Here is a 24204-nt window from a genome sequence, read left to right as displayed (position 1 = left end):
GCGCAAGCCCAAGTCTTTTGAGGGATAGCATCATACCATATCGAGTGTTTATTTCATTGTGTTATCAATTGATCATTTCCTTCATTGTGTTTATCGATTTTTTTATTGCCTATGTAAATCCTGGAAGTCTGTAAGTTGGTTATCATGAAATGTCTAAGTATTTGCACTTCGTTGAATTTCAAGAAGAACTACCATTTCACCTGTGAAACAGTGTTGGTGAACGAAACCAGCCAGTGAATTACGATACATTTTCATTTACTCACTTATTTACGATGGGAATTTGTGGCTCCACAATGCTCTAGTAGAATGATCTAAAAATGACTGAATGTATAAGTCAATACTTCAGTAACCGAAAGCTTTTAGTCTATTACTCTTACAAAAAATACTTCGTGGACAACATTCAAATCACTATATTCCAACCTGTAGGAATTCTCTTGAGAGAAGCACGAAATAACTTAATCATGTCTCGTGATATTTCCTGATGGTCCTTGGTACCACAACATTGTTCTGGTGGAAGTGTCGGCCTATCACTTCATTCAAGTAATTCTTAAAGTATTTTTTTTTTCAAGGTATTGGCATCGACGACGCCTTTGTGACGCTTTCGGCTTGGCACAGAACGCGTCCTCAGGATTCGGTGCGGGAGCGCATGGCTCAAACCTACGCAGAATCCGCCGTTTCCATCAGCATCACTTCCATCACCAACATGATTTCATTCTTCGTAGGCACCTTCACGTATTTCTCCTCCGTCAGAGTCTTCTGCCTCTATCTGGGTAAGGCTGAAGATTTTGATTTGGTGCTAACAAATTATTTGTGGGTTCAGAGTCGAGACCATCATGCCAGGAATTATTTTATTCGTAGGAAAAAATTATTCGGTTTGAACATCAATTAATGGCTTGACAGAAATAAATAAATACGTACACGGAAAAATTTACTTTGCAGAAACTTTTAAGCGCTATAAAGGCATAACACGCGATTCTAAAACAACTTTTCTGGTTATGTCTTCACTGTTTTATCAATGAATATTATCTCATCTGACTCTGATATAAATTTGGACGTCATGGAATTTATTTCTGGTGAACCTTGCTAGAATAGAAACTTTTGGGAATCATACCCTAATAAATTTAGCAGTTATTATGTCATAGCAAGGTTGCCCGAACTAAACTAATTATGCTGCAAAAAAGTAATTACTTAATTATGTTCAAAATTACAACCAGAATTGTTCTAAAAATCTGGATTTATTATCGTCGACATAAAATTTCGGTTAATAGTTATACATTTTTAATTTTATATTGTTGAAAAATAGCGCAAAAGATGCGGAAATCAAAAGAGATATTTAATTTTATAAAATGAAACTCAGGAAATGAAATTCTGCAGAGCCTTTTATTGTCGTCAATTTATTAACTGAGTTCTGCATTTGGTATTTGTATAATCATTCTATTTCTAGGAAAGTTTTAGCCAAAAGCCATAGATTCCATTACGAAGTTCGGTGTTTATAAAATAGTTCTATTATTGGAAAGTAATTAAAGTATTACGCTCTTTGCGGTCTGTTGTAATACACGCACATTGTAAGATCAGTAGATTGCATGGACCATAAATTTACGAGTAATTTAAGAACAAATGCACGCAGGCATTTCGGTGTTGATGACGTACGTGTGGCACATCACGCTCTTCGGCGCCTGCCTGGCGCTGTCCGGACGCGCTGAGAAGCAGCAGCTCCATAACATTACCTGCAAGCGAGTCAAGTCCAGCTCGGAGTCAGGTTTGTCTTGTTAATTTGTTGTGGAATAATAAAGGAGCATTTCACCCCAAATGTCATTTTTAGCTAAAAGTCACGCACCCCTTAATAAGAATAATTCAAGAATTTCGTTAGAACAACCGTATCAACGAACATTTCTTGTTTGATAGTGTTACAACCATTTTTTATGTCATAGTGTTACAAACATTTCATTTATTATAATATTAGTATTGCATTCCACGATAAGGAGCGCTCTGTAGAATGCCAGCCTTCGTATTAAGCGTTATTGTGGAAAAGATCTTTGTCATGCAGCACTGGTGTTCACTTACGCCCAAAATATTTCTATCGTGTTAATTAAAATTTCTTTTGGACTGCATCGTTTCTTCTACTCTTGGTCGTGAAATTGAATGAAGTCTATTTCGGTGCCAGAATGAGTATCTTGTTTGCAGGGTTGGCAATGATTAAATCAAAATGATTAAATCATGTGATTAAATCACTTGATTTTTTTATAAAAAAATCATGATTTTTTTTATTTTTTTCGATTTTTTTTTATTTTTTTGATTTTTTAATATAATTGAATATATTGAGTGGCAGTCTTTAATTTATATTGAGGTATTGTTATTCATGGTTTGGTATAAATGTACTATGAATGACAAATTGGTATATAAACTTGCCTTTATAGTGTGTATTAGGTTCCAAGAAATTGAAAGTTTTTGGTACAGAGGCATCAAGTGTGCAATACATTGTACGTGGCTAGCAGCTTAGGTAATTCTTATAAGGCAATAAGAAGTCTTTACCTATTTGACTATTGGTAATATATTGATTGCAATATACAATTTAAATGTGTTAGCTAGCTTATACAGGGTGGGGCAGAACTGATTGAACAGTTTTGAGGCAAAATAAAAGTGTAATGGAGGTACATAAAGAAAAAAGTTTATTTTCCTCAAGATTAGCATAACATACCATTTAAAATACTTATGTTATGGAAACAATATCAGGAAGATGGGGTTTGTTAGCTGCATCACACTGTTGGAGTTGTTCTCGGAAGTTTTCTCCAGCACGTTCACACATATGGCGAGGTATGGCCATATATATATAGCCTCTGCTGCAATAGGGGCTATATAGGGTGGTAGGGTGTGAGGGCAACTTTTGAACACCCTTTCTTTTAGATGTCCCCAAAGAAAGAAATCGCAAATGCTCAAATCGGGTGACCTCGCAGGCTACTGTAAATTGCCCCTCAGAGTCTGGGAACATGCATTTCAAAACATTGAGTGACATTCGGGCTGTGTGAGCTGTAGCTCCATCCGGCTGAAACCACACGTCTCCCAATGCTCCATTTTCAACAATGCATAGCAACATTGCAGCATAGCAATCGGAATTCACTGTTACGGTTACTCCCTCCTCTGAGAACGACTCCAACAGTGTGTTGCAGCTAACGGCCCTCCTCTTCCTGATATTGTTTTCAAAACATAAGTACGGTATTCTAAATGGTATGTTTATGTACCTCCATTACTCTTTTATTTTACCTCAAAACTGCTCAATTGGCTCTGCCCCACCCTGTATATTGAGAGGTTAAGATTGTATTGACCTTTTAGGCAATTAAAAAGATTTTCCACCCTAATATAAGTATTCTAATTAAAATATTTAATTTTAATCTTTAAATATGTGAATTTAAAACTAGAAACAAAAAAATTACAATTATATGACTATTTATAAAATAATTAAATGCAGTGAATGGATATAAAATATTTGAATTGTGCACATGTTTATTTCAAAGTGTTAGCTTTTCTCAGAGGGTAGAGTCTGGTAGATTTAAAGGACATAAAACTGGTAGATCTATTGATAGTGCTGTGCTGTGCACTGTGCTATCAGCTACCTATCTGTTATGTGACTCTTCAGTGTTTAGAAGATCTGCATTCCTGAAGTATTTTTGTATATTGAAAACAGTTGAATGGTCAATATTTAGCTCATTACCTTGTTCCATACAAACTTTACAAAGCTAATGAATAGACTCATCATTTATCAATAATCATTTACCCAAAAATCCCTAAGTGGTAAACACGACCTTGGCCTGTTGGCCATTATTGAAGGCAATAAGTGCCCTTTTTAGCCATCCATTATGATCCATATACTGTTATTGTTGATAGGCTAATTGCAACATAAAAAATTACACTTCAAAAAGACAAAAAAGCTGAAAAATAAAAAAAATCAAATAAAAGAAAAAAATCATGAAAAAATAAAAAAAATCATTGATTTTTTATTTTTTTGATTTTTTTAAAAAAATCAAAAAAACCCTGCTTGTTTGTCAGTTGTCAACCCTGCTTGTTTGTCAACCCTGCTTGTTTGTCTGTATTTTCGAGAAACTATGATGAAAGTTCAGCAAAAAATTCTACTTCAAAGCTTTAATATTGTTCATGGATAGTTCTTCACTTTGTTGCATTAAGTCACGGTGCCTAGCATGAGTTTGCGATTCCATGATGATTAGCAAAAATGCTGCGTCATGATGTCGGCACTATGCTAAAGAAGACGCATAATCTTTATCCGATTCGGAAAGTGACGCATATTATTGATAAAGTTAATCATGGTTTGAATAACTTCTTAAGTTAACTGTCTTAATGTACTTCAAAGATATTAAAAATTAAGATAAATTTCTAAATTCAGAGAAGTGAATGATCGTTTTGTCCAAATTGTGACACCTTTTCGCCGTCATGCACTGCATGACACACCGTTATATGCAGGGCCAAACTGGGTCAGGACGACCCACTCAAGGGCAAAAAGTGCATCGCTATTTGGACAAATTTTCATCCATTTCTCTGAACGTATCCTGCTTGTTTTCAGCTGGGGAGTCAGCATTTTATCGCCGATTCTGCGCCGGTGGAGTGGCCGCGTCCGACCCTAGCAATCCTGACGACAACCAACCACCAGCCGTCGTGATCCTTTTCAGGGACTACGTCGCTCACTGCCTAAACTTGCCAGTAATTAAAGGCAAGAACTTCTTATGTTTATGTTCATTGGATTATAAAAATTGTTTTTTGTCGATTGTTGTTGTTGGAATTGACCATCCTGTTAGTGGCAACTAGGTAATGGAGAAAGGGATGATAGGTCAAATTTTCAGGGCACTAAGGCCACAGATGGGTCCTCCACTAACATTGGCTCGCTGACCCGCCAGAACCATTTTATTGCATTATACAACACCCTGGACAAACCAGGTACTCATATATCAACCAGGTACTCATATCATAATAAATGGCCGAGTTAGCCATGAGCTCATCTTCCCAAAAGAACTTGTCCCGAGTGGGACTAAACTCGGGTTGTTGCTGTAATTGCCCATCCTGGTAGTGGCGACTAGGCAAGGGAGGGGGTGTTTTTCCGGGCACTTAATGCCACTGGCAGTTCCGCGACCATCACTGGCTCACTGACTCGCCAGAACCATTTTTGCATTACATAACACCCAGGACAAGCCAGGTACTCATTTATCAAACAGAGTTGGATGAATGGCTAAGTTGACCATGAGCTGAGCTTCCCGAAAGAGCTTGTCCTCAGTGGGACTTGAACCCGGGAGCTGGGTGCGAGAGACAGAGTCTCTCACCACTGCACCACCACAGCTTTATTATCGATTGACGCAGTGCTTGGTCGCCGTAAAATTATTTGAGTATTAGAAGAATATAAGAAGGCCTTATATTAGAATAAAAGGCGGCTCAGGCTCTTGATAGCGTTATTGGTCCTCCAGCGTACGTGATTCTCTAAACAAGCTGACGTAATTAGTTAATTCTTTATTCTTTCACACATAGAAGCAACACAGCACGACTCACTAGAAAGAGAAAAACATGTTATTTGGTAATAAAAGCTTCCAGGTGAAAAGCCCATACAAGCTATAAAATGCTTCGAAGGCGTAATAGGTGACAAGTATGTACGTAATAGTGGCAACGAGTAAAACGAAAATTAATACAAATATTACATTCTAAAGTAAAGGCACTACATAAGTAAATTGTCACAAGAAAAAATTATATGATAAACAAAGTTAAATTAATATTAAGCAAGAATATGATCACGAAATTTTGTCTTTAAAATGGATTTAGAACAGTTTATTCTGAAATCATCAGGCAGTTTATTAAAATGTTTTATACAATTAAAAACAGTACCATTCTTCTCAATTTCTTGAAAAAGTGCCCTATTCATAAATTGTAAAGGATTAAATTTGTACATGGCATCGAATTTCAGGATTTTTGACTGTCTATATAATTCATTAGTACGAATCAATAGTACATAGTTAACATATCGAACCCTAAGGATTGACCGCAGTGTCCTGTTCATCAACGTGATAACCGTTTTTTTGTACAGAGAGGCACTTCACCCCATATTACAAGGGTATTAGAAAATTTAGATAAAAACAACGAACAGAAGAGCATTTTTAACAAGGAGAAAGGTAAAATACTTGATAGAGCTTGCAACACTCCATGGGCTTTGCTAAGCCCCTGGCAAACGGAAGTAATATGTTTTTAAAAGACATTTTATTGTCAAGGATCAAGCCTAAATAACGAAAATCGTTAACCTATTCTAAAATTGATTCATTAAAAGTGATGTTCCGAGGGGAGACAACAGGTCAAAGCCTCAGTTTAGTTTCATCGGTGTGTGCCACAACTTATTTACTAACAGCCATTTTGACAGATCCGAAGTCTGCTGACAGATCCGAAATGCTTTTACACGCTTCATGGTAGGCACCTTTCAAAATATAGAAAACGGCATCATCAGCAAAAAGCTTGCAGTTCACATTAAAATAAGAGGCGATATAATTTATGAAAATATTAAAAAGAAGAGGCCCCAGAACAGAGCCCTGGGGTACTCCAATCGTGATTGGTCTTGAGGGCGATTTGAACTCGCTCAATGAAACATATTGTTGTCTATTAATTAGGTATGACTTTATCAATGCATAAAAGGCCCTCCAATGCCATAACTGTAGAGTTTATTCAAGAGAATTTGATGGTTCACGCAATCAAAGGCCTTTTGCAGGTCAAGAAAATAAATAGTTGGCATCCGATGACGATGGTCCATGCTTCCCTGAACAATTTTTCAAGTGGCGACTCTAGCATCGTTGCAGGTATCTCGATGTGTACATTATTGTCTATTTGAAAATTGTCATTTACGACTAAAAGATTATTGCGCTATAGAATAGAATAAAAGTGTCGGCATTGAAGAAATTGGCCCATGGCCTGTTGCCGATTCTTGAACTTTTCGTGACTTGATTCACAAAGGATCCTGCCTTTGGAACTCGATCTTTCCATAACTGAAGATTGATTGAGATAGCTGCTGGACTTATTGCCTGGTCCGTAATTTGCTGGGCATTTTAAGACTGAACATATACTCCTGCATAGCTTCGTCTGGACTTATTGCCTGGTCCGTAATTTGCTGGGCATTTTAAGACTGAACATACTGTATGCTCTTGCATAGCTTCGTCTAGTCTGTTTTTGAAGATGTTCATACTCGGAGTGTCAACGATGCTATCAGAGAGGCTGTTCCACATGTCGGTGACTCGAAGCGAGAAGAAATGTCGCAAAGATATGTTCCAACGCTGTTTTTTTTTAGTTTATAGCCGTGGCCCCTGGTGTTGGTTCTTGTTTCAAATTCTAGTAATCCTTCTGGGACTTTGTATAAGCCATGAGTATACATGTATGCTTCAATGAGGTCCCCACGCAGACGTCAATAACTGAGGCTTGGAAGCTTCATAATCTTTAATCTTTCCTCATAGGACTTGCCTTTCAAGCCCGGAACTATCCCTGTTGCGCGTCTTTGAACGCTCTCTACTAAATTTTTGCCTTTTTCGAATTTCGTTGACCACACGACGTTTCCAAACTCTAGGTTCGGGCGCACGACAGCAACAAACAACTGCTTCATCGCTTCTGCATCTAGGAACTCGAAAGAGCGTCTGATCAGTCCAAGTCGTTTATTGGCTTTATCAACTTGACCTTCAATATGCTTAGAAAATTTCAACTCATTGTCGATATTAACTCCTAAATCCTTTTCCATTGTCGACTTCGACATCATCACTCTGTCGTTGCAACCGTGTCTGCTCATACTGTAATCTTGCTGTTCATTATTCTTTACATTTGTCAGCGTTAAAACGCAGCTGCCACTTATCAGCCCAGTCAACCAGCCTTTCAAGATCACCTTGCAACTGAACTTTTTGCGACGTATTCTTCACTGTACTATAAATTTTGTGTCGTCAGCATACATCGAGTAAGCGCTAGACACAGCTTCTGGCAGATCGCTTATAAACGCAACGAACAGAATAGGCCCGAGAACGCTTCCTTGTGGCACGCCGCTGCGCACTGAAGCCCAGTCTGATACGGACCCATTAATACTGACACGTTGTCGCTTCCCTACTAGAAAATCTCTGATCCATTTGAGTACATTACTCTCAATTCCCAAAGACTTCAATTTACGCAACAGCCGCTCATGTGGGACACTGTCAAATGCCTTGGCAAAATCGAGGTACACTGCATCTACTGGCTCCCTTTCGTCCAGCAGGCGGGTCCATTCGTTCAGAGTCGACAAGAGGTTAGTGGTGCAGGATCTCCCGGCAATAAAGCCATGTTGACAGTCTGATAGGAGATTATTAGCAGTCAAATGATCTATCAATCGATCCCTCACAACAGATTCCATTACCTTGCAAACGACACTTGCCAAACTGACAGGGCGATAGTTGCCCCGGCAGCTTTTGTCACCTTTTTTGAACAATGATGTCACTTGAGCTTCTTTCCTGTCAGCCGGCAACATTCCTTCGTTCAAAGTTTTTCGAAAAAGTTATGTCAGAGGGCCGGCTAGGACAGTTGCTTACTCTTTGAGTAATCTGGGGTAGAAGCCGTCTGGTCCACATGACTTGTTTGGATTAACAGCGATAAGGCGCTTGAGGACCTCTTCTTCTTGTATTTCAAAATTTGTTAATTTAGAGCCGACTGGGCGCTCCTCAATAGCTGGAATACTGTTCAAGTCCTCTTCAGTGAATACGCTACTGAAAAAATGATTAAGTACGTTAGCTTTGCCCTCATCAGAGGATATCTTTCGTTTATCTACTTTCAAATCAGAAATACCGTCCTTCATCTTGCACTTCAAGCTAGCGTGCAAAAAGAAGGCTTTCGGGTCCTTTTTTTGCATTTTTAAGCAATATTTTTTTCAAAGATTTTTACTGCGGTGCGACATGCTTGTTCAGCTTGATTTCGAGCTCTTGCGTATAGGTTATAGTCAGCATCGCTACGAGTCTGTAAATAACGCTGGTATACTTCCTTCTTTGTTTTCAGCTTAGCTAAAACTGCACTGTTCATCCACCGAGTTTTTTTGGCTCCACCAAGCTTAATTTTAGTTACACACGCTTCAACTGCAGACATAACCGTGTCCTTGAGAAGTGACCATGACTCAGCCATTCATGTCCTTAATACAGTTCGATATATTTACTGCATTCACTGCTTCACGGATTTTATCATAGTCGCCTTTCGCAATATTCAAACGCTCACGCTTCGAAGGCGTCTTTTCCGTACAGCACTTAAGTCTGAAAAACAATGATTGGTGATGGTTTTTGCCCAAAGGAGCCTCGTGACGAAGCTCATCTAACATTGATTCATCACTAGTAAACACCAGGTCTAGAATATTGGGAGTCTGTTTACTTCTATAATGGGTTGGTTTGGTAGCGTGCTGGACTAGGAAGGAGTCTCTTACTGACTCCATGAACAAGGATGCTGGGTGATTCTCTTCCCTTGGAGAGGTTCCATCTATCCAGTCTAGCTCTGGATGATTAAAATCACCAACGATCAACGTGTGTTACCTAAGGAAAGTCATGCTCGGTAAAAGACTGTTTAGTTATCGTTATCAGACGAACTGTTTGGTGATCTATACACGACGCCTATGAGGAGGCTATCTTTGCCGTTGAGAGAAAGTTCACACCACACTGATTCTCTAGCTGATTGATGTTCTGCAGATAACTTGACTTGCTGGGCCCCATCAGATGTTCTAACCCACAAAGCTACACCTCTACTGCACTGCTCTTCATTCAAGTTATGAAAACAATCAAAACCTGGCAACTGAAATTCAACAGGTACAATTTTCCTCCCGTGATTTTTAGGGAGTGTTTCTGTAATACAAATAATGTCTGTGCGCTCGTTTTCAATCACAGTTAATAGTTCACTTCTTTTGTTCAAAACGGAATCAGAGTTCGTGTAAGAACATTTTTCAGCTTTTTGTGCACTTTCACTTTGATGTATGAGTTTGTTTCTTACATTATTTACAGGCCTGGTTCTATGGACATGACTTCTTACTTGTCTTCCAGCTCCGCTGACTGATCGTGTGCGGCCGGTGTTGTCTTTACACCGTGAAAGTGGTTGACCTGAGTCTCCATGCTTTTCCGCCTGAGTCTCTCCTGCCATTTCTTGCGAAATTTTCTCTCTCTAAAGGGGTAGCATCCTTCTTAACAAAGAATGAATTAAACTCTGTGCATTCACTTAGTTTTCTCGCAGCCTTAAGCACATGTCCGACCTGGGCCCATACTTTCAAAAAAGTTAAGAGATCGTATGTTCATCAGCCAATCATTGACGGCCTTTCAAGCAAAATTCACCAATCATAAACCAGAAAATAGAGCGTAAGTACTTACGTTAACCTAACGAATTTTGAAAGTATGGCCCCAGGGCTGTATCCTGCACAGTTACAAGCAGCGGTCTTCAGGTGGTAGCGTCTTTCGATCGCAGCCTCTTGCATGCTGTTATATTCATGACGACGTTAAGTGCCTTGGCACAGCAATCAGTAATAAATTCAGCATCCGAAGCATTGCTTTCGGGAACGTTAAACCAAGCAAGGTTAAGTCTTCTTCTTTCTCTATCCAGCAGGGCACGAGTGCTCTCGCTGGCGAGATCAGAGATGACATCTTAGCGGCCTTTACCTTCTGTGTTATCGTTATTTTTTGTTTTGTGCGGATGAGCTTTCATTTCCACCAGCTCGTTTCGTAACGAGTGTAATTCGCTACGCAACAAGCTCAATTCTTTCTTGTGGTTCTCCTCCATTTCGGCTCTCTTTCTCAACTCTTGCTTGTTGGTTTCTTCCATTTCGGCTTTAAAGACAGAAAAAATAGAAGAGCACTTCTCTTCCACCATTTTTCGCTTTTTACAGCGCTAAGTGCAGGTTGTTGGCAGTCCTGGCAGTACCAGTGTACTGACTTGTTTTTGGGAATAACCGAGCAGTCTGTCTTGCTCAACTTTGCACAATTGTTGCAGATGATATCCCCGCAACGATCACAGGCCACTGTAGCGTCATTGACGTTAAGCGATCTCAGTTTGCAAAATTTACAAATCTCTCCTCGCTCATTTTGCGATTTGATCTTCGCATTCGGTTTAACAGGACTGGAGGCCTTCTCAATTAATATTTTTCCTCTCTGACCAGCCATCATGAAATGCAAGAGCTAAAAAAACAAGTTAAAAACTGAATAAAGTTGAGTAAAAGTTGTAAAGTTTCCAAAGTGCTGTAAAAACTCGGTTACAGACTTGAGAATAGGCGGCTTTCAGAAAGTGGCGATGCCAGCGGCTGTAGAGGTGTTCAGGTAGAGGAAGTAAGCTTGGGCATAAAACAAGGACTCTATTTTTCTACGCTGGCGGAGCAGTGCACCTTGCCCTCGCTTGCTTGGCGACCCTCATTATCATGGAGTTCGCATTAACAATTAACATAGACATTGCAGAACGTGACCTGACGATCCTCCTTTGCAGGTGTAGTGGTGGTGGCGTTCGTAGCGTACTTGGCCGTGGCGGTGTACGGCTGCACTACCATCAACGATGGCATGCAGCTGCGCAAGACGGCACGCTACGACTCCTACTCCATTCCATTCTACGACTTTTATGCTAAATACTTCAGCAGCTTCGCCTACCGCCCCATGGTTGGTTTTGATCAGTTGAAAATTTCAAAAATTCGAAATCAAGAAATCATTTTTGAAATTTGGGGGTAATATTTCTGATTACTAATTAAGTTAAAACTAGAGAAAAGGTACCAAATGAAATACCATGAGAAATTAATTTTTGCCTTGTATTAAAATAATTTGCTACACCGAAAAATTAACAGGTTCCCACCAAATTTTCATGTTATTATTCGGTGACTGAGTATTTTTGTTTAAATCGGTTAAATCTAACAGTCGCAACTGAATGCATCAAGACGTAGATGAATTATTTTCAGCGTTATTGAAGATTGATGCTAGGAATGCCGGTCTTGTTTAGATAATGCAATTCAATAATATATATTTTTATTGAATACTTTTCCTATTGCTTACCTAATTTCAACTCATGGTAAAACTCAGATACATGAATATGGTTAAATAAGGTGCAAGATTAATCACCCACGAATTTGACACACACTCTGGTTTAATATTACAACAATATTCCGATCAATCATCTGTAACATTATTTTCAGGTTTAAACCTTACTGTGAAATTAAAAAAATCATTATTGCGCATCAACTAGGTTATATTCGTATGGTATGGCAAAGAATGGCAGGAGCCATTCAGTTTTGCCAAGTTTTCTGTACATTTACCATACAATTTACTAATAATTTCATTTACCATCCACCCATTTCTTCTGATACTTTTCACGTTTTTATACTTTCTATAACTGGCAGATGACCTTCTAAGTAAGGACCGTTTTGGAATTAAAAAGGACGTGCAAAGATATCGCAATAATTTTATTTTTACATGAAAGCCTGTACCTTAATCTACTTTTTTACATGACATCCGTGAACATTGAGGCACTTGTCATAGCGAACCACCAATTTTTGAATACCCTCCTGATAAAATTCTGAAGCCTGAATGTCACCTCCAAGTCAGGCGGCAGAATTTTATCAGGAGGGTATTCAAAAACTAGTGCCACGTTATGACAAGTGCCTCAATAATCATGGAAATTATGTAGAAAAGTAGATTGAGGTACAGGCTTTCATGTAGAAATAATATTATTGCGATATCTTTGCACGTCTTTTTTTAATTCCAAACGGTCCTTACTTAAAAAAACATGCATCGTATAAATCTCTTTCAGTCTGCATGATTATTCTTTGCTAGATCTGGGCACGTTAGTGCACATTGCACTACCAGCGCCACCAGTATCCATTGCTCATGATTTTTAGGAAAATTCCACATCTGGAGCTATTCCTGCTTGGATATATGTAACTCAACAACGTTTTTTGCAGATTGTCTTCACCGGCAACATCACGTACAGCGATCCAGCCAACGTGAGGCAGTTGCTCGAATTCGTTGAAAAAGTGGAATCCCATAAGTTCATCGGCGATGAGTTTTACACGGATTGTTGGTTGAGGCAGTGGACAAAATACATGGCCAGGAATGGCAAGTACCAAGGATTGAATAACAGCGACGAGAAGACCTACATCTATAATCTCCAAGAGGTACTCGTAAAATACGGATATGAAGCCCGCATTATCTAACATACCTATATCAATTAATAAAAGTTATGTTTAAAGCAAATTTATTCAAAATTATAATTGCAAATTTGGGTGCATGCTGAATGATTACGGTCATGGCAGATAAGTAGTAAGAAAGCAATAGTGCGAGCTCTAATATATGATAGGCCATGCTATATCAGCACCCTCTACTTGCTCAGTGCAAGCCTCGTCTTCTTATGTTTAATGACGTCCTTTTTTCCGTTGTTGGCAGTGAGATTGTGCTGGGCTTAGCGAAACGTAAATTAGAGAAGCGCGATTATAGGAGAGACGTTGGTCTTAAATGGCAAATGTATGCCCTACAGCCCGACGCAAAAGGTTAGCCCCACCCCTTTAAAACATCATAACACATCGTGTTTTGCCAGTTTTAACGTGCAAATGGTGGCAAACGAATCGTCTTGGTCTCAGTAATCTATAGCAGGTAAAATTTGGTGAAAAATTTAATTACTGGCGGAAAAATCAAGCGGTCCGTGTTTTTGCACCGACGCAAAAGGTTAGCCCCCCTTTGCAAGTTTGGCGCTCTTGCGGACAGGACGCAGCGTAGACTCGCTGCAAAGGGTGCGTTCATAGCGTAGTAGTTGTGCACGGATCTTATGCTCACCTACGCAAGAAATGGGCGCGATAAAGCCTCTAACTGAGTTTCAGAAAGGTGCCATTCAAGCCCTGATGGCGCTGCCTGAGGGCGAGCGTCCTAGCCTGCGTCAAATGGAAGCACAAGTGGGGTGTAGCCGCAAAGCCATCTCCAACTATCTCAAGGACCCCGTGAACTACGGAAAGCGGCTCACCAAATGCCGCCCCAAGAAGATGTCGGCCCGTGACACGCGTCGCCTCTTCCGAGTTGCGGCGCCCGGCGACTTGAGCGCGCCCAAACTAGTCCAAAAGTTGGAGCTCAATGTCTCCAAGTCTACCGTCTCTCGCGCCCTCGCGTCCTCCGGCATCTTCCAATACGTGAAGATGAACAAGGCCCCCCAATTGACCGATGCTCATAAGCATGCCAGGGTCGCCTGGGGCACAAAGTATGCAAGTACTAGTTAGTGATGACACCTGGGCCAAAACCATCTTCTCTGATGAGAAGAAATGGAATTTGGATGGTCTGAAGTACTACTGGCATTACCACAGGAATGATCCAAAGGCAGCTTTTAGCGCCAAAATGGCGGGGGCAGTGTAATGGTGTGGGAGCCTATTATGCAAACGGGACGAGAGAGCTCGTCTTCCTCAAAGGCAACCAGTTCGCGGACGACTATGTCCAAACGCTCGAGGACCATCTACTTCCCGTCATCCGCCACCAAATTCGCCGCAGCGCCATCTTCCAACAAGATAATGCCTCAATCTATACGGCGCGCACGCCCAAGGCCTTCTTCAAGCGTGCCAAAATCCAGGTTATGGACTGGCCAGCCAAGTCCCCCGATCTGAATCCCATTGAGAACGTCTGGGGGTACATGGCTGGGATCGTCTACGCCTGTGGGAAGCAGTATGACACGAAGGAAGAACTCGAGTTGGCCATTCAAGCCGCCTGGTCCAATCTGGACCCCAACTACCTCCGTAGATTGTCTCAGGGCACGAAAAAGCGGTGCTTAGATGTCTACAAAGCCAACGGGGAGCATATCGGTGCATAATTTTTAGTTTTCCAGCTGACGTTTGTTTTGTTTTGCCTAAAATGTTGAAGTGTACAAAGTGGGGCTAATCTTTTGCTTCGGTGCAAAAACATGTATTTTTCATTTTCTCCGTTACTAATTACATTTTCAAAACAGTCTATTGTATTTTGATTACTGAGACCAAGACGATTCGTTTAGAATATAATAGAATAGAAGTGTCGGCGTTGAAGAAATAGGCCCATGGCCTGTTGCCGATTCTTGAACTTTTCGTGACTTAATTCACAAAGGATCCGGCCTTTGGAACCCGATCTTTCCATAACTGAAGATTGATTAATATAGCTGCTGGACTTATTGCCTGGTCCGTAATTTGCTGGGCATTTTAAGACTGAATTTATGCTCCTGCATAGCTTCGTCTAGTCTGTTTTTGAAGATGTTCATACTCGGAGCGTCAACGATGCTATCAGGGAGGCTCCACATGTCGGTGACTCGAAGCGAGAAGAAATGTTGTCGCATGGATGTGTTCCAACGCTGTTTTTTTTCGTTGCCACCATCTGCACAATAAAACTCACAAAACTCGATGTGATATGATGGGGAAGCCTGCCGAAGACCACCACTGCCCTGGATCCCAAATAAAAATTGAGAGTGGAGCACCTATGTTTTTATGGTGGCTATCGGCGGACCCCATAGGTGGAGCTTATATGATTTAAACAGTGAATTAAGGGTGGCGTGCACCACCTATCCCACACCTATAACCCGCCAATGGCCACCACACCCGTAAAGCTCTTCGTACACCAGTAACTACCCATTGGCACCGGTGGCGCATCAAAGAGCGACCAGTGGCCACCTTTAAAATGAATTCAATAAAAAATTTTCCTTTAGTTTCAAATCCGATGCTTCTGCATTAACTGATATTGCATCACCCAATCACCATTCTAAGTGCTACGTATGCAAATCTACCATGGCAGTACAAGTAACAATGTCAGACAGGTAGCAGGAACATATAATCAGAGTACCATACACATACCTCGTGAGAAATCGACTTGAAGAAGTCTCTGCCTGCAGGATTCGAACTCCGGTCTCCCACACGCGAAGCAGAGCCTCTACCATTGCGCCATCGGAGAGGCCATGGCAGTCGAGTAATTTTAAAAGATTTAACTGAAGTATTGCAAATATTAATTTCATCAAATGAGCAAAGTTAATGCTACCACCGTGATGATTAGATGGCTTCATCACCAATTTTATTTGAACATGCTACTACATTCGAGTAAACACCCGCTGAAAGAAACTTCATTTATCCGTAACGAACGATGGTTCAGCTCAGAGTACAGGCTACGGGAAAATGCTTAATAAGTATCGAAGTTCATAATGTCAACATTACACCAATTTTGACAGCGGCTTTTCGACGCAACGTTCAGTGGTGGACGGCCATTCGACCCTAGGCTATTCGACCTCGTGTCTGGGGGGTGTGGAGCTCAAAATATTCAAAGCAGAAGGATGTCAATGATCGGTTACGGATAGCAGATTCCATTCACGGCTGATTGGTGGATGTCCAGAAAGATCCAAGGCGTTCGATTCAGGGCTTATTGGTGTACAAAATTTGTGGTGCACGGCTGCGTTCCCATATGAAGTTTTAAAGAGGTGGGGACCGGGGCTAACCTTTTGCGTCGGGCTGTAACATAATGGAGCTGCAATTCCCTCTGCCTTCCAGTCTCTGAGTTTTTCAAGTCAAAATGCTTTCAATGGTATTCATTATATTCTTTGCCATGCAGCCCCATATTCACTAGACCTCCCCTTCTCTTAGACTAGAAAAATTCCACGAACATCGGCATTTTGTGCCTTCAGTAAACATCTGGAGGAGTGTCTCCATTAATTTAATTTTTGTATTCAAACGTTCAATTTGACTGAGAGTTTAATGCATAATCAAACTCATTCTATGTTTTGCGAAACGTTGTAGGTACAAGTATGTACGCCTGTATGTAGGCCGTGTTTAATAATTAGTCAGACTCATTTACTTTCTGCCACGCTTCTTAGGTACTTCTATATTACTGCTTTGTTTCATATCAAGCATAAAATTACTCTATCGCGTTAGAGACGTCGAGGTCCTACATACGTAGAACTCGAGGCTATGATTCCAGCCTCCATACAACTGTCTTAAAATTCCTTCTGAGTCAAATTATCAATAGGTTTAAGTCCATAATAATATGCGTTTAAAAATTACTTCTTAAATACAACACTTCTGAACAATCCAGTGTCTTGGATGTTACACATGTACAATGAATTTCTAATTTTATTTTCAAATATTGAAAAAATATTATTTTAAAAAAATTTTTTAAGATATAAAATTCAAAATTATTTATTCTGTCAATTGATTCATGCATTGTCTCTGACTTTATGCAATTGTGCAAAATTTCAGATCAATTGGACAGGTCAAATTGTGTCTTATATGGATTATAAGATTTGTAGCAGACGAAATTATTTTTTAATTTTTTTAATGAAAAAAGTTTTTTTAATTCATAAAATTATTTATTCTGTCAATTGATTCATGCATTGTCTCCATCTTTACGCAAGTATGCCAAAGTTCAGATCGATTGGACAGGTAGAAGTGAGTTAAATATCGATTATAAGATTTGTAGCAGACAGACAGACAGACAGACAAACAAACAAGAAGTAAAGTTAAAGAGAAGTGTTGTAATAAAATAATACTTTATGTTTGGTGTAGCCTTCATTCTATGTTTTCTTCAACAACGTCGAAAGTCCATACACTAATATCTGCCTTCGCAATTTCTGTTGTTCCGCAGTCCTTCTTAAGTGGCGACATCAACCGCTACCGCGCTGACATTGTCTTCAGCGAAGACAACAGTCGCATCGTCGCCTCGCGCTGCCTCGTCCAGTCGGTTAACGTCATGAATGCCATCAACGATCGTCGTCTGATGCAGGATCTTCGTCAGTGGGCGGACGAGTCAAAATTCAACGTCACTGTTTACCATCCTATGTTCATCTATTTTGATCACGTAAGTTGATATAGTTTATGAACTGTTATGAATGTTGAATAATTTCAACTCACACAAAGCTTGTTAGACACATTTTGCTATTCTCATGTCAGATTTCTGACAAAAATTGTGACTTGGTAAAGCATCGGAATATGGTAGGACTAAGTTCACCAAAATGGCATCGGAATCGATCTTCTATTTTAAGTGACAAAATGGACTGCATTACAGCAGGGACTGTGAGTTAAAAGGAACGGAGATCATGAAGAAAAACTCAATCAATCGCCGATATAAAAGTTTATTGACTATTTATAATTGTTTAACTTTCCAAAAAATATGTTATGCGAAAGATATTTTCCAAGTTTCAAATTCGAGATATTTTTGGATAACCTCTTTTCAGCTCACAATCGTCCGCTCTACCATCCTTAAGGCCATCGCGTATGCTGCTTTGACAATGGTTTTGATATGCGTCATCTTCATCCCGAACCCCATCTCCTCCTTGTGTGTCGGGGTAGCCATCGTGTCCATCGAAACAGGAGTCATAGGCTACATGAGTCTCTGGGGAGTAAACTTCGACGTGGTATCGATGATCCAACTGATCATGTGCATAGGCTTCAGTGTTGACTTCACAGCCCACATCAGTTATTCGTATCTTGCTGCTAAAGTTGATACACCTGAGGAGCGAGTCCGGGAATGCATGACGTCATTAGGATTGCCCGTCATGCAAGGCGCGCTCTCGACACTCATCGGAATCCTGCCGTTGATGTTAATCCCATCTTATATGTTCACGACCTTCTTCAAAACGGTCTTCTTAGTTATATTCTTTGGAACGATTCATGGTATTTTTCTCATGCCAGTCTTTCTATCTATGTTCGAAAGCATGTTACGCAATGGAAAAGTAAAAGTTCGCGACGAAGAAGGAAATCCCAACGTGAATGAGTTTCGTGAAATGTCTTCCATTCGCAACAAGCAGCAGAATCAGTCAGCTTTTGGGTAGCTCTCTAGGTCTAGCATAAGAACTTGAGGGTAGGAAATTCCTCCATTTAATATACTAATCCAAAAATTTGATAGATTCATTAATATCCGTGTTAATTCTGAGCCGCGAGACCTCGGACTTTGCCTTATTGCTATGGGACCCACAACCAGGTTTGACCTTACTCCGCAGAAAAATAAAATACCAGTCTGAATTTTTCTATGTTTATTCAGCTATTCATTTGCAACCAATGGCGAGTTACAAAAAAATTCAGCATGCATTAAAACATATACTGAAGTAACTTTGCGCGCATAAATATGCTCAACATATTGCCAAAAAAGTTAAAAGAACCCGAAAACCTTTTTGTACGCTAGCTCTAAGTGCGAGACAAAGGACGGTATTTCTGATTTGAAATTGATCAACGAAAGATATCCTCTGATGAGGGCAAGACTAACGTTCTTAAATCAGTTTTTTGTACCGCATTCACTGACAAGGACTTGAGCGGCATTCCAACTATTGAGAAGCACCCATTCGGCTCTAAATTAACAAGTTTTGAAATACAAGAAAAAGAGGTTCTCAAGCGCCTGGTCGCTCTAAATCCCAACAAGTCATGTGGACCTGACGGCTTCCACCCAAGATTACTCAAAGAGTTAGTAACCGTCATAGCCGGCCATTTGACGGCATTTTTTTCGAATAACTTTGAACGAAGGGATCTTGCCGGCTAACTGGAAAGAAGCTCAAGGACACCAGTGTTCAAAAAAGGTGACAAAAGCTGCCCGGGCGACTGTCGCCCTGAAAATTTAACAAGTGTCGTTATCATGGTAATGGCATCTGTTGTGAGGGATCAATTGGTCGATCATTTGACTGTTAATAATCTCCTATCGGACTGTCAACATGGCTTTATTGCCGGTAGATACTGCAGCACTAACCTCTTGTCTACTTTGAATGAATGGACCAGCTTACTGGAAGAAAGGGAGCCAGTGGATGCAGTGTACCTCGATTTTGCCAAGGCATTTGACGGTGTCCCACATGAGCGGCTGCTGCGTAAAATGAAGTCTTTGGAAATTGAGAGTAATGTACTCAAATGGAACAGAGCTTTTCTAGTAGGGAAACGACAACGTGTCAGTATTAATGTGACCGTATCAGACTGGGCTTCAGTGCGCAGCGGCGTGCTACAAGGAAGCGTTGTCGGGCCTGTTTTATTTGTTGCGTGTTTATCGTTCACGTTTAACAACATCGTGAACAACTCAAATAACAACAAAATTAAACTGACGATCTACTATAGAAACATGAAAATTCGGAATCTTGTCATGAACAATTACCCTTGCAAAAGAGCAGGACCTCTCCAAGAGACCAATGTAGTCTATAAATTTTCTTGCAATGAAGAAGGTTGTAGACTTCTTCCTAATATGGACTACATCGGGCTCACAACCACGACTCTAAGCCGACGTCTCACCTGCCACCTTCAGTCCGGAGGACCAAGGAATTACTTGAAGGAGGCCCAGAACGAGACCATCACTCGCCCGATATTGGAGGAATGCACCAGTATCGTTATGCGATGCCCCGATCCTATACGACTGGCGATAGCTGAGGCCTTCATCATTAAGGAGAGGACTCCAGCTATCAACCTTCAAATCACCGGCTTCGTCAGAACTTTGAGATTGTTTTCCGAGTAGTTTTTGCGCTTGTAAAATCTTCCTGTAGTATCACATTAACGAAATTTTAGCATTATTTGAATGGTATCCAATTTACTTGATTTCGTACATATGTCAACCCAAATTTCGTTACTCAATGCGTCTTTAACTTGAAAATGAATGTTGTACATTCGAAACGTCGTTCAATATTAAAAATGTTTATCGATAATTTAATTTTCAATCTTCCAACACCTACGAAGAATTTAGTACGACTTATTGAAAAAACTAAGCTATATATATAACTACCGCAACAGTTATTAGTTGAAGTTTTTCAATTAGTTAATTAACGTAAAAGAACCTTTCCTGGCTGGACCTAACCTTAGTAAAATTGAAAAAAAAAGTGTCTAAAAAACATTTTTCACACCTCTTACCCTAATTCTAACCTAACGAGATTTTCGTTAATTAGCATGTCGCATAATAGCGTTCATCTTTTTTCGTGTCGCACTATTAGCAAATACTAATCATATGTAGATTATACGACATTTTGTCGCACAATATGCCAAAAATGTCGCGCTATTGTCGAAAGTATGAGTGACGTTTTGATCGAACAATACCGCAACACGGTTTTCGGAAACTCTTAACAAACGTGTCGCACAATAACCCTACTTATCATTAAAAATTCTATATATATGAAATGTGAATTTTATATAAGTTCAACTCGGCCTAGTGCAAAAATATTGCTTGTACAACCGTGATATTTGCTTTTTTGAACGCGCATCGTTTGTAGCTTTCACACGAGTGCAAATACTTTGCAATCTACGCAAATAATGATCTATATATACCATTTTTAAATAAAAATTTGTTAATATAGTTATAAAATGGTCATTTTATAACCATGTAAGTTCTAAACTGCCTTACGCAAAAATTATTGCATGTGCAACCATGGTAGTAGCTTTGTTGAACGTGTCTTGTTTGTAACTTTCAAACGAGTGCAAACACTTTGCAATTAACGAGAGTAATGATCTATATATATTGTACAGATTTAATTTCAACTAATCCTTGTACATATTGTTAACAAATGTTCATTTTATATATTTTTGAAATTGCTTTATGCAACAACTAGAGCACGCACAGACATGCAGCTTACTGCGTTAGACGCGCTTCTTCAGCAGCTAAAAAATGAGCCATGAAAACGGAAAAGTCAAAATTTTCGATTTGTGACCCGAACAGTCCCCTAAAGAAATTAAATTAAAAACGGTGGCTAAATTCAATTTGATATCATAGCATAGTTTAATTGAAGATATATGAGCAAACGCACGATCGTAGTACTTGTAATTGAATAAATTTGAAACTATGGAACACGAACTCCAGAACGATTATTTTATTTAAAGAAGTTATAGTTACAAAATGTGAACTGAATATAAATTTTTGAGCGCGTCTAAAAATAGGTGGGCCAAGATTCTGGATTGCCACTACGAAGCTTGCACCTGTCTGCCACTTTTTTTTCAAGCAAAATTTTTCAATACAGCAAATATTTTTTACTGCAGACCTTAGCAGAAGTACATTTTCAAAGTATCACTTTTCCACATCTTTTTCAGGAATTTTTTAAAGCTAGTAAATCTATGATTTCTTAACTTCCTTTATGCTACATAGATAGGAAAGATGTTGAAGTTTACGTTGCTGTTTTTAGTTTGGCAATATTTCAATTAGTATCGCTGCTATAACATTTGTACGTCGTGGCAGGCAATTCATCCGCCCGTCTCTTATCCGCCGTCTCCAGTACCATTTGGTGGTACACTTAAACTAGAGAAAATACCCTTGAATTGAGCTAATTTTATCATTTCTTATGGCCCTTTTACAATTTCTTCAATTAATAATATGCGTTTAAAAATTACTTTTTAGAGACAACACTTCTAAAGAATTCAGTGTCTGCGATATTACATATGTAAAATGAATTTCTAATTTTATCATCAAATAGTAAAAAAAATTCATTTTTAAATTTTATTTTTAAAATTAAAGAAAATTTTTCACGATTAATTATTCTATCAATTGAATCATGCATTTTCTCTAACTTAACGCAAGTGTGCAAAATTTCAGATCGGTTGGACAGGTAGTAGTGTGTTAAATAGCGATTATAAGATATGTAGCAGACAAAATTAGTTTTTCAAATTTTTTTAATATTAAAAATAAAAAAATGTTAAATTATTTATTCTGTCAATTGATTCATGCATTGCTCCAACTTTATGCAAGTGTGCCAAATTTCAAATCGATTGGACAAGTAGAAGTGTGTTAAATATCGATTATAAGATTTGTAGCAGACAGACAGACAAACAACAAGAAGTGAAGTTAAAGAGAAGTGTTGTAAAAAATAAGAAAGACATTGTAATTTCATCCAAGATTTTTTTCAAAAATCACCTGTGAAACAATCATTTGTACTTGTAGGGTGTGGTCTTACACTTTTAGGAAAATTCTGCCCAATATTCCAGATTGGGCTCCAGCTGGCAGCCTGAATTAAAAGTTTGTATTCTGTGGTCAGACTTACTTCAGATCCTATTTGATTTCGTCTCTCATTGTGAGTTTTCGAAGGTCTCGTATCATTTAGAAAATGTACATTGTTTATAAGCAAGTTTTGCTTTATTTTTACAAATAGAGATGCCGGATTTTGGGAACTTGGGCATGTACCATTAATAAAAATTAGATTTTGTTAGAAATTAGGTATTATTTATATTTACAAGTGATGCATTCAGAATTTTAATACGAAAATTTGTAAAAATTATCCAAAATTTGATAGATAAATAATGTTGATAATTTTCATGTATATATGATGCAAAAATTTTTGTTCAGTTATGAATATCAAAAGCATTATTAACAATTTTTTGCGATTTATTATTTTATATGAACAGCACCTACATGAGCTGGAGCAAACGTGACATAAGTTATTTTTAATTTGAATGCCCAACGTTCGCTGTGGTTACATTAATCAATCATTCACAGAACAATTCCATTGGCATCCAGTGATTACGAATTGAATGAAAATGAATGAATTTGGTATGTCATTTCTGAATCCCTATTATAAATGGGAATAAAAAATGCCCTATTATTTCAAAAACGTTCATAAATCATGAATGAATAGTCATTTACTCAAGATTTAAACCAATATTGTATGTGGGGCAACATGGGACAGCGCCCCCCCCCCTTTTTAAACTAAATTTTTGATGAAGTTTTAATTCATACGAGGTGGTTCTTTGTTTTGTTTAAAGGTATAACTAATGAGGAATGTATGATGTGAATTAGACGCCTATAGAGTTATTCAATTTTTAATGAAACACTATTTTGCAAAAAGTGTCAAAATGGGCCTATCGCCCCACCCCTGGGGCAATGGGCCCATGGACTTGGGGCAAGGCGCTCACCCTTGGTCCCTTTACCACAATTACATATTTTTCGTTTAAAAATGATATAACACTTTACAGTTAAAAAAAAGGAAAATGTAATAAAAAATATGACTTTCATTAATTTATTAACAACTCAAAAAATCACATCCTTAACTTGAAAAAAATATACTCTTGGCTTATAAAATCTATCAATGACGAGTAGAAAAATATTTCATTGACATAAAAATATATATCCTTGACTTGAAAAATATATCCTTGCGATAAAAAATTCGTCCATGACATGAAAAAATGTATCCATGACTAGAAAAATTATATTTAGTTGATCAGAAAAAAAACTTCGTTCCAGTTTCGTCCATAATCTAAATATTATGCGCAAATAATTCGTACCTAATCGTGATTTCAGCCAACACCATATAAAAACT

At 38.9% G+C, this 24204-nt stretch overlaps 1 protein-coding gene across 2 annotated transcripts in view; it reads left to right on the top strand.

Annotated features, from left to right (window-relative positions):
* The window catches only part of LOC108675449 (patched domain-containing protein 3-like), a 37910-nt gene that overhangs the window by 2846 nt on the left and 10860 nt on the right, over nt 1-24204 (top strand). Inside the window, exons 3-9 of one of the 2 annotated variants that reach the window (XM_018163467.1) lie at nt 570-770; nt 1628-1759; nt 4574-4720; nt 11476-11642; nt 12935-13147; nt 17595-17807; nt 18184-19139. In XM_018163467.1, coding sequence (XP_018018956.1) covers nt 570-770; nt 1628-1759; nt 4574-4720; nt 11476-11642; nt 12935-13147; nt 17595-17807; nt 18184-18780 — 1670 coding nt within the window. In that variant the 3' untranslated portion in view covers nt 18781-19139. Of the gene's footprint in view, nt 1-569; nt 771-1627; nt 1760-4573; nt 4721-11475; nt 11643-12934; nt 13148-17594; nt 17808-18183; nt 19140-24204 lie in introns of those variants that run through there. The other variant, XM_047881354.1, reaches the window with a different exon arrangement.

Source organism: Hyalella azteca, unplaced genomic scaffold (genome assembly GCF_000764305.2).
Source record: "Hyalella azteca isolate HAZT.00-mixed unplaced genomic scaffold, Hazt_2.0.2 contig7692, whole genome shotgun sequence".
NCBI lineage: Eukaryota > Metazoa > Arthropoda > Malacostraca > Amphipoda > Hyalellidae > Hyalella > Hyalella azteca.
This window is presented reverse-complemented; position numbering and strand designations above follow the sequence as displayed.